Consider the following 11,571-nt stretch of genomic DNA (forward strand, 5'->3'; position numbering starts at 1 on the left):
AGAGGCAATGCCAAAACACATGAAACCTGGTTGTATAAAAAGAAGTATGGGGGATCCCTGGGTGGTGCAGCAGTTTAGCGCCTGCCTTTGGCCCAGGGCGCGATCCTGGAGACCCGGGATCTGAATCCCACGTCGGGCTCCCGGTGCATGGAGCCTGCTTCTCTCCTCTGCCTATGTCTCTGCCTCTCTCTCTCTCTCTCTTCTGTGTGTGTGTGTGTGTGACTATCATAAATAAATAAAAATTAAAAAAAAGAAGTATGATTTAGTGAAAAGAGGAAGATCGCCGTCAAAGGAGTGGCCAGATGGACTTTATTAAGGCGGTGGGACTTGAGCAGGCAAAGAGAGGGGTCAAAAGATATTTGAATACGTGACTCCATTGGGCCTGCATCTGTCAGGGAGGTAGGCTCTTCAAATAGGTAACAGGCCAGCATCCATTATATCAACTGCAACTGTGTCCCTGTGTGTCCAGTCATTCATCCTTTTCTTCACTGACACTCCTGTCCAGTCCTTATTCTAAGTCATATGAGGGACGAGGCTGGCTAAGTGGGCAGGGTCAATCCAGGGCTTCCTCACTGGACGCCACTAAAAAGCAGAGGAACTCACACTGAAGAGCATTTTGCAAGGCTGAGAGAGCCATGGAGACAGTTATTTCTCCACCCCTTCCTTTTAGCTTTGGAGTTTTCCTGTCCTTTACATCATGCCCTTATTCCTGGTTTGGGGAATATTTTTTCTAGGAAGAAATATTTCTGGTCTCCTGACCCAGCACATTCTTGCCATAAGTCTCCTTATTGCATCAGTCACCTCTTGATTCCTTATGCTATAGATCAAGGGGTTTAGCACTGGGGAGAAAAAGGTGTAGACAACGGACACTGCCTGGCCCTCTTCTGGGGAGTAGCTGGAGCTGGGGCGAAGGTAGATGAGGCTGCAACACCCATATTGCAGGAGAACGACGATAAGGTGGGAGGAACAGGTGGAGAAAGCCCGGCGCTTTCCCTCAGCTGAATTCATCCTCAGGATGGTGGCCACGATGCAGCCATAGGAGAGGCAGATGAGGAGGAAGGGGACAGCCACAGCCACCACGCTGAGGGCATAGAGAGTTGCTTCATGCAGGCGGGTGTCTGTGCAGGCCAGGCGCATGACTGCAGGCATGTCACAGAAAAAGTGGTGGATCTCATTGTGGCCACAGAATGGAAGGTGGCAGATCAGAATGGTCAAGGGCAGTGACAACAGGAATCCCAGCCCCAACGAGCCCAAAGTCATCTGCCCACAGAGCTCCCAACTCATGATGAGGTTGTAGTGCAACGGATGACAGATTGCCACGTACCTGTCGTAGGCCATGACAGCAAGCAGGACACAGTCAGACCCGCCAAGAAGGATGAACAAGAACATCTGGGCCCCACAGCCAGGGAGAGAGATAAGCATCCGCCCCATGGAAAGGATGCCAGCCAGAGTCAGGGGAGCAATGTTGGTAGAGTAGCCGATCTCCAGCACGGCCAGAACAAAAAGGAAGAAGTACATCGGGGTATGGAGGGAGTGATCTCTCCAGACCGTCAGCCCAATGGTCATGTTTCCAACAAGACTTCCTAAGTACAACAGCAAGAAGGCCACAAATAGGAGGGGAACCACCGCTGGGTCTGTGGAGAAGGGGTGGAAGTGGAACTGGACCACTCCTGTCTGGTTTTCCTCTTCCATGAGACCTGGTATGAGGAAAGAAGTCATGGGAAAAGTGACTCTCCTGTCCTTGAACCTGGAACAGGCCCAGCCGTGTAAAAAACACAGTCTGCAATCCCTGAGTATTTACCCTCACTGCTTCCTTTGGAGTTCAGCTACTGTTATCTCGCCCGGCCACTGCTTACTCCACTAGCTGTGTGACCTTGGAGAAGTTGAAGTTACAGACTCCAGCGCTCTCCTTTTAATCACAGGGAGAGTGTAACACCCACCTCCAGGGCGTGGTGAAAATTAAATGAGTTCCCATGTCTGAAAGTGCCGAGCCTGACACACTCAATAGGTTCTTTGCTTTTTTAATTTTAATTTTATTTTTTAAAATTTTATTTAAATTCAATTAGCCAACATACAGTACATCATTAGTTTCAGATGTAGAGGTCAGTGATTCATTAGTTGCATAGAACACCGAGTGCTCATTCACATCACGTGTCCTCCTTCATGCTCATCACCTAGTTACCGCATCCCCCATCCACCTCCCCTCCAGCAACCTTCAGTTTCCCATGGTTAAGAGTCTCTCATGGTTTTTCTCCCTCTCTGATGACTTCCCATTCAGGTTTCTCTCTCTTCCCTGATGACCCTCTGTGCTGTTTCTTATATTCCACATATGGGTGAAAACATAGGTTCTCAATGGGGTTTCCTATTTTCATTCTTTCCTTGATCTTCATTCCTTTTTTTTAATAAGCAAACATTCCTGATCATTCACATGCCTCTTTAGTACTCTGAGTATCCCTTTACCACACCAGCACCTTAAAAATACAAATTTATACAAAGAACATACAATTCTTATATAGATCCCAGAAGGCAGGCCCTAAGGTGCTGCCTTTAGCCGATAAAAACGTGGCCCTGGAAGCCCAGATGAGTTAAATAGCTCACATGGCTATCTTCCCCAAAGTCAGGATTTTGTAATCGTATTTTTTTCCTTCAACGTTCAACTATCAGATTGTTTTGTTTTGTTTTGTTTGCCAAACATGAACCCTACTCTCATTTTGCCCTCTTTCGTATGTCCACCTGGTGGACACTATGGTGTCTACCCTGGATAGAGTTTCACGCCCTCATACGTGGCTCACCCACCCGCCAATCCAACTTATACTTTTAGATCCAACCCTCTTCAACACATTTTAAATCATATTACTCCACACTGACTTTAAGCTTAAAGAGCAAAAGAACCTCAATTTTGTCAATTATACTTCAATAAAACTGGTGAAGAAAAAGTAAAGAAACCTCTATTCTTGTATTACACACCAATTATTACAGGTTGAGTCACAACATATTTTTATAAGTAAAATTAGCATGATTCACGGAGTGAGGTGGGAGTTCAGGAAACCACTCCCTGAACATACCCCACTGCCCCATTTCACCACCCATATCTTTATTCTAAGTCACTAGGTCATTATGCACATGACCCTTAAATTGTATCAAGTTTGAATTTGCTGCAAGGTAGATTTGCATATGCATGAAGTATTTTCCGATGTTTATAGAATTTTCAGTTACATTTGAATGGCCACAGATACAGAGGGCTCTTTGCACTGATCTTCTCAGGGGATATTTAGGCCAGGCCAAAAACACTGTTCTGCTAAATTACAGGGGTGGGACCAAAACGCAAATTAATTATTTTTGTTGTTTAACAACTGAGCCAAGTTTTAATATTATGTTTTCTTTGGATTTGGATTTTAAGGATGATCCTCGGTGCTGCCAAAGTTGTGGAGAAAAGAGCACTGCCAGGCTCGCTGGTGAAGCGGTAAAAGGTTTGACATTTTGGGAAAATATTTTTCAAATGCTCATATTTTGTCAAAATACGGACAATTTTCCAAGCTGGGTAATACAGACCTAAGCATTCATTATACTGTCCTCTTAATTCGTGTAGGTTTGAAATTTTCTAAATAAAAAATAAGCATTTGAATTTAAGTTGAGTTATTCCGCTTCAGGACTTTAAAGTCAGAAATTAGTCTAAAATACAACCACCATAACAACCACCAAAAGCCTTATACACAAGGCAAAAATCACAGCATAATTGTAATAGAAAATCATGAAACCTAATACAGAATGCTAGATTCAGTTAATGAAAACCTATGCAGTTGTTTAAAATTACATTCATAAAGACAATGTAATAACGTGAAAACATTTGTGATATAATACTACACAGAAAATGAAACTCAGAAAGTTATGGTCTCTACACCACACAGAAAATTCAGTCTTTGAGTGATGAGCCTGAAAGATATGTTTCCTGTTTTATATTCTCTAATGTCTCATAATAAACGTCAAACTCTTATAATTTTCATCACAAGCTTATAACATGATAAAATGAGAGACAAACAGTGTTGTCCTCAAATTGCAGAGCACAATATTTTGCAATTTTTTAGAGCAAAGTAAACAATTTATACAGAATCTTTCTTTAAGTAAAGTATTTGTCTCATCACAATTGACCACCACATTTTCATTAAGAAAAGTATTGTTGGGGGCACCTGGGTGGCTCAGTGGTTGAGCGTCTGTCTACCTTTGGCTCAGGTCATGATCATGGGGTCCTGGGATGGAGTCCTGCATTGGGGTCCCTACATGGTATCTGCTTCTCCCTCTGTCTATGTCTCTGCCTCTCTCTGTGTGTCTCTCATGAATAAATAAAGAAAATCTTTAAAAAGAAGAAAAAAAGAAAAGTGTCATTGTGTGAATGCACTTAGTCCTTCATCCAGATAGCTTGTGGTCAATCAGCTCCAGAAGGGAAGTAAAGGAAGGTTGCTTTTCCAGCCAGCCTGCCTTCCTTAAAGACGGAATGGAACAGCCTCTGTGCATCAACTATTCCAGGGAAACAGCCCCACCGGGCCCCACGGAGCACCATGCACTGCCTAGGAAGTTCTGATGTGGAAACTTGAACCTGGCCCTTCATACTTGGTACGGAGACAACACCCCCTCTTCACTCTACATTGTCCACTCTTGAGTTACTTGTGTACATGTCTGTCCCCCTGGCAACGCAACACACTTGGAGCTTCTTTGAGGGCAGCTTCTATATTTGCCTGTATACACACACTCACACACCAGCTGCCAATGACCAATGCAACTCAACTTTCAAACAATAGTTAAGCCAGCCTGACTAAAGCCAAAAATCCTGAATCACAGCAGGGAAAACTAGAAAAAAAAGAATAAGGTTAAAATACTAGCCAACATGTATGGGGTTCCTGCTGATGTGTCCTGCATTACAAATAATAATAACGGGAGTGGCTGGGTGGCCTTGTTGGTTAAGTGTCTGCCTTTGGCTCAGGTCATGATCCCACCGTTATGGGATCAAGCTCCGTGTCAGGCTCCCTGCTCAGTGTGGAACATGCTTCTCCCTCTGCCTCTGCCCCTGTTGTGCTCTCTCTTTCTCTCTCAAATATAAATAAACTCTTTTTAAATTTTATCTATTCACGAGAGACACACAGAGAGAGAGAGGCAGAGAGACACAGGCAGAGAGAGAAGCAGGCTCCCTATGGGGAACCTGATGAGAGACTTGATCCCAAGACCCCGGGATCACGAGCTGAACCAAAGGTAGACACTCGGCCACTGAGCCACCCAGGTGTCCCTATAAATAAAATCTTAGAAAAAAATAGCTAACCTTTATTGGGTGTCAGGAACTATTCTAAGCCCTTTATGCCAATTAACTCATTTACTCTTATAATAAACTTATGAGGTAGGTGCCAGTATTTCTTTTTTTTGAGGTAGGTGCTATTATTGACCTTATTTTACAGATGAGGAAATCAAAGCACAGATTCTAACTCTGGCCAAAAGGCTGAAGATTGCATACGCTTAATTAACCACAAGTCCCAGTTCCATGGGACTTGTCGTGGGTACGTTCCCACAGTTGTCACCTTTGTGTGGTGAAGCTTTACACATGTGCCCTTGTGGCAGGAAAATGATTTGCTGTATTCCATTTCTGGGAGACAGTGCATCATCTGTTAGTTGGGAACCTTTAAAAAAGAAAAAATCTCCTACTGCTGGGAATTAATTCCAAAGAAGAAAGTCAAAGGAACAAGAAAGTATTCGCATAAAGCTATTTCTAGCAGTATTGTTCCTGTATCTAAAAGAAAGAAGCAAATCACACCACCCATAAGGGACTAAAACGTCCAATGGTTAAAGAGTAATTAAATGATATGCCATATGAACTCAGTGAATTAGAAGGTCTTTGCTAAGAAAAGAGTAGACAGTGTTGAAAAAACAGGAAGTGTAAATAGAGGGCTGTCAGTTTAAATATAAACATATTAGGTCAAGTACCCTACCGACCATGATCACAGCACAGTGAAATTTTATAACCGGACAAAAGCCATGAGAGACCATAGACAGTTAGAAATATGTGTTGTTAACAGAAATGAGTATGTTTGCATGTTTTTTGCAAATTTTTTGTACTAATCACCTACATTTTTTAAAGTATCTTTTTAAAGATTTTATTTATTTATTTGAGAGAGAGAGCATGAGCAAAGGGAGGGAGAGAGGGAGGAGTAGACCCCCCCATGAGCAGGGAGGGGGGGCCCCCACCCCATGAGAAAGGAGCCTGAAATGGGCCCGGATCCCAGGACCCCAGGATCATGACTTGAGCCAGAGGCAGATGCTTAACCACCTGAGCCACCCAGGCACCCCTAAAGTATTTTTTTTAATAAAAAAAAGGGAACCCATCATCAGAGAGGCTTTTTCTAAAGAGAAGCCTAAACCTACCTCAGGCTGGTTGAATGTCACTGGGAGAAGACGTTAGCAGAGGACTCCTTAAGCATTTATTTTCTTCAGAGCTTGGAAACATTCCATACCATTCGGGAGCTAGGGAGGCTGCGCTGCGGAGGCTCCTGAAACTTCTCCTGAGGGATGCCAGAGCCTGAGCTTAACCAAGTCCCGGCTCTCCCTCACAAGAGCCTCACTGAGCCCATGTATCTGACACTTATTTATTGAGCACTTACTCTGTTCCCTGACACTGATGTGGAAAGTGGAGAGAGAGCTGTGAATGGGAGAGAAAAAGCCCTTGGCCTGATGAAGTTTACATCTTCGCAAGGAAGAACAGACACGAAATAAGAAAAAAAAAATCATATAATTTTAGGTAATGACAAGTGCGTATGGAAGATAAAGCAGAGGAATGGGGGTGGGTGTAGGCAACTTCAGCTGAAGGAGTCAAAGGAGACCCCCCTTGGGAAAGTGACTTGAAGGAAGGCCTGAAAGTGTAAGCATAAAGAGCAGGTGCAAGATGACTACATCCTAGAAATCTACCGTACATCATGCCTATAGTTAACAACACTGTATTATGCACTAAACAGATAAAGGGGATTTGAGGTACAAACCTGCAGTTATAAAATAAGTAAGTCACAGGGATTAAATACAGCATAAGGATTGTATCCAATAGTAACAACTTTACATGGTGACAGACGGTAACTATGCTTATGGCAAGCATTTCACAATGTGTATAATTGTCGAATCACTATGTGGTACACCTGCAATTTATATGATATGTCAACTTCAACCAAAAATTTAAAAAATCAAAACAGATGAACATAGGGGAAGAGAAGGAAAAATAAGATAAAAACAGAGAGGGAGACAAACCATAAGAGACTCTTGATCATAGGAAACAAACTGAAGGTTGCTGGAGGGGGTTGGGTGGGGTAACTGCATGATGGGCATTAAGGAAGGCACGTGATGTGATGAGCACTGGGTGTGTTGTATGCAACTGATGAATCACTAAATTCTACCCCTGAAACTAATAATACACTATATGTTAACTAACTTGGATTTAAATTAAATATTTTTACATATTTTTTGGTTTTCTTTATTTATTCATGAGAGACACACAGAGAGAGGCAGAGACACAGGCAGAGGAAGAAGCAGGCTCCATGCAGGGAGCCCCATATAGGACTCCATCCCAAGACCCCACGATCACAGCCTGAGCCGAAGGCAGACCTCAAACACTGAGCCACCCAGGTGCCCCTAAATTTAAAAATGTTTAAATAATAAAGTCACAAAAAAATTAATAGGGTAGATTTCATGTTAAGTATTCTTATCGCAATAAAAAGTAAAATAGGGGATCCCTGCGTGGTTCAGCGGTTTAGCACCTGCCTTCAGCTCAGGGAGTGATCCTGGAGACCTGGGATCGAGTCCCACATCAGGCTCCCTGCATGGAGCCTGCTTCTTTCTCTGCCTGTGTCTCGGCCTCTCTCTCTCTCTCTCTCTCTCTCTGTGTCTTTCATAAATAAATAATATCTTTAAATAAATAAGTAAAATAAAATAATTTTTACAAGGTTGCTGGAATGTATAAAAATAAATGCTAGGGAAAGAGCATTCAGGGAGAAGCATTAGCACATGGAAGGATCCCAAGCAGTTATTTGGCTGGTTCAGTGAACCACAGGAACAGCATTGTGGATGGGCAGATGCAGAGGACTCAGCAATGGGGAAAAAAGGAAAGAGGAAACCAGAGGAAAGTAACTGCAAATCTTGCAGAGACGTGAGGGCCACAGTCACAAGTCTGGATTTCATTGTACGTATTATGGGAAACCACGAGGGTTTTAAGGAGAGGGGTCTGCTGACCCTTGTGTTGTTACAAGGTCACTTAACTATGATGCAGAGAACATACTAGAAGGGAAGAGAAGGCAGAGAGATGACTAGGGGGCTCAGGTGCCATGAGATGACTGATGGCCCCAGAACTGAACCCACCCAACTCCTTCTACCTCTCCTTCTTCTCCCCCCAAAAGATCAACTATATGGAGAGCTGGCTAGATGTGAGAAGATACCTGGTTCTCCTTTCCAACAGATCATCTGACTGGCTTTATAAAAAATAAGTAGTTTGGATATTTCCTACTGCCCTCCGCATCCCCTCGGGTTGTCACAGTAGAAATCCAAAGGAAATCTGACCCCCCAAAGATATTAATAGAGCTGACAGTTATTGGATACTTACTATGGGCAGATTTTCTGCTAAGCATGTCATGCGCATTATTACTCATGATTACCTCATTTTTACAGATGATAAAACTGGGACTCTCAGAGTAAATACTTTGACCAAAATTAAGTATCCTTAAAAGGGGGAGAGCTAGGAAAGGAATTCAATTGGAAGGACTTCAAAGCTACACTCTGGACCATATGTTTGCAATGAATACACTGGTATTCAAAGTATGATTCGGGAATCAGCAGAATCAGTGCCAGCTGGGAGCTTGGTCCTGGGGCAGCCTCTGAGGCCTGGCCCCAGACCACTTAACATAGAGAAGTTTTAGATCAGGGGCGCCTCAGTGGCTCAGACAGTTCAGCATCTGCCTTCAGCTGAGGTCATAATCCCGGGGTCCCAGGATCAAGCCCTGCAACAGGTTCAGCAGAGGAGAGCCTGCTTCTCCCCCTCCCCACTGCTCATACTCTCTCTCTTTTAAATAAATAAATATCCTTTTAAAAGAAGTTTTAAATTAAAATCCCTTACATTTTATAGGTATAAAATCATATCATCTGAGACCAATTATTTTATCTTCTTGTCTGACTGCATTATTTAGAACCTCCAAAAAGTGCTGATTAGTCATGGTGATAGTGGGTGTCCTGTCTAGCACCCGAGGTTTTATGAATGTGGCTTACTTACGCCACATTTTAATGATGCCCGCTGTGAGATTTTAATATAGTGGTTTTCATATGAAGTATCAGGATCTACAAGAGTCAGCAAATTTTTCTGTTAAGTCCCAGAAAGTATATGTTTTAGGCTTTGAGGGCCATACAGCCTCCGTCACCACTGTTCAACTTTGCTGCTAACCCTGCGAAAGTGGTCAGAGACACCAGGGAAATGAATAAGCAGGGCTGCATTCCAATAAAACATTATTTACAAAAACAAACAGCCCACAGATGTAACATGCAGGCCATAGATGGCTTATTCCTGCTTTAGGGACAGCATAGGTTTGAATTTTTGGTGCTGTCACTTGCTAGTTACATAATCTTGGCTAAGTTACTCAACATCTTGGTCCTCAGTCTCCTTATCTGAAAAATGAGGGTAATAGCACCTTCTTAATAATATAATTATGCAGAGTAAGTGATACACATGATGTACTTAGAAGAGCTGCCTATGTCAGAAGCAGCCTTCAATGATGTAGGCGCAAAAAGATAATTCTTTCCTGATTTATTTTTCATTGTACTCTCAATTCCTGGCACACAGTAAGCACTCAATAAATGTTTACAGAAGAGCTAAAAGTTAACTATAATATATCCAAATAGTTTATTTCTATTCCTATTTTATTCAGAGCTTTTTTATAAAGAATCTCTGCTGAAGTCCCTCAAATAACTGTTCAGCAGCTCTGAACATAAGTGTATTATTTGCCACTTCTATTGAACATAACACTGGGAGTCCTAGCTAAAGTATTTAGGCAAGAAAAAGAAGGAAATGCTGCCATTGTGACAACATGGATGAACCTGGAGATTTTGTTAAGTGAAATAAGCCAGACACAGAAACACAAATAATAAGTCACATCACTGATATGTGGACTCTTTAAAAAGTTGAACTCATGATCGCGTGGGTGGCTCAGTGGTTGAGCATCTGCCTTTGGCTCAGGTCATGATCCTAGGGTTCTGGGATTGAGTCCCACATCGGGCTCCCCTGCATGGAGCCTGCTTCTCCCTCTGCCTATGTTTCTGCTTCTCTCTGTGTCTCTCATGAATAAATAAAATCTTTTTAAAAAAGTTGAACTCGTAAAAACACAAAGTAGAGGGTAGTTACCCAGGGTTGGGGAGTGGCTGGATGATGTTAGTCAAAGGGTACAAACTTCCAGTTTTAAGATGAATGGGTTCTGGATTCCTACTGTACAACATGGTGACTACAGTTAATAATAATGTATACTTGAAATTTTCTTTTTTTAAGATTGTTTAAGAGAGAGAGCAGGATGGGATCCCTGGGTGGCGCAGCAGTTTAGCGCCTGCCTTTGGCCCAGGGCGCGATCCTAGAGACCAGGATTGAATCCCACGTCGGGCTCCCGGTGCATGGAGCCTGCTTCTCTCTCTGCCTCTCTCTCTCTCTCTCTCTCTCTCTGTGACTTTCATAAATAAATTAAAAAATTTAAAAAAGAGAGAGAAAGAGAGAGCAGGAGTGTGAGTGAGAGAGAGAGAGCACAAGCAGGGAGTGGCAGAGGGAGGGGGAGAAGCAGAACCCGCACTGAGCAAGGTGCCTGACGTGGAGCTCGAGCCCAGGACCCGGAGATCATGACCTGAGCTGAAGGCAGATGCTTAACTGACTGAGCCACCCAGGTGCCCCATATACTTAAAATTTTCTAAGTGAAGAGATATTAAGTATTCTCACCACACACAAAAAGTAACTATATGAGGTGGATATATTAATTAGCTTGATTGTAGTAGTCATTTCACAATGCATACATATATAAAACATCAGATTATATACCTCAAATACATACAATTTTTATTTGTTGATTTTAGCCAGAGCATAAAATATTGGGGATGAATATCTGGAAGTAAGGATGAATAAAATCAGTAGCTCTCAACATTCTCTACACCACACTAACTTTATGGTGTTTTCACTATGAACCCCACAGTCAAAATTTTAAAGCTAAGGAAGAGTTAGATAACATGCTAAATACTGCACAATCTCATTCAATTATCTCATTTAATCTCCATAGCTACTCTAAGAGAGAGGAGCGGTACTATCATTCCCACTTTGCAGGTAAGGTAAGTAAGGCTTAGAAGGTTAAATGAACTCAAAGGCACACTCTGCCAGTGGCTAAGCCAAGGTTTAAGTCCAAGGCTGTCGAATTCAGACCTACTCTTTTAGCCATTCTTAAATATATTGTCCCCAAACCCCATGTTTTGAAAATTACTACCTACCTAACTCTTACCTTTTATTTTAAGCAGACTCATGGCCAGCATTGAGCCCAA

General features: G+C 42.6%; 1 protein-coding gene across 1 annotated transcript; it reads right to left on the minus strand.

Annotated features, from left to right (window-relative positions):
- Positions 1–310: 310 nt before the first annotated feature.
- OR10V10 (olfactory receptor family 10 subfamily V member 10) lies at positions 311–1,745 on the minus strand. Its single transcript, XM_038562458.1, has one exon. It carries the CDS (start codon positions 1,717–1,719, stop codon positions 691–693), a length of 1,029 nt encoding a protein of 342 aa, XP_038418386.1. The 5' UTR covers positions 1,720–1,745; the 3' UTR covers positions 311–690.
- Between the last annotated feature and the right edge of the window lie 9,826 nt (positions 1,746–11,571).

Source organism: Canis lupus, chromosome 18, assembly GCF_011100685.1.
Source record: "Canis lupus familiaris isolate Mischka breed German Shepherd chromosome 18, alternate assembly UU_Cfam_GSD_1.0, whole genome shotgun sequence".
Taxonomy (NCBI): Eukaryota; Metazoa; Chordata; class Mammalia; order Carnivora; family Canidae; genus Canis; species Canis lupus.

Bases quoted from the DNA above. Each gene is read 5' to 3' on its own strand.
- OR10V10 (XM_038562458.1), bottom strand. From the start codon at position 1,719: ATGACTTCTTTCCTCATACCAGGTCTCATGGAAGAGGAAAACCAGACA.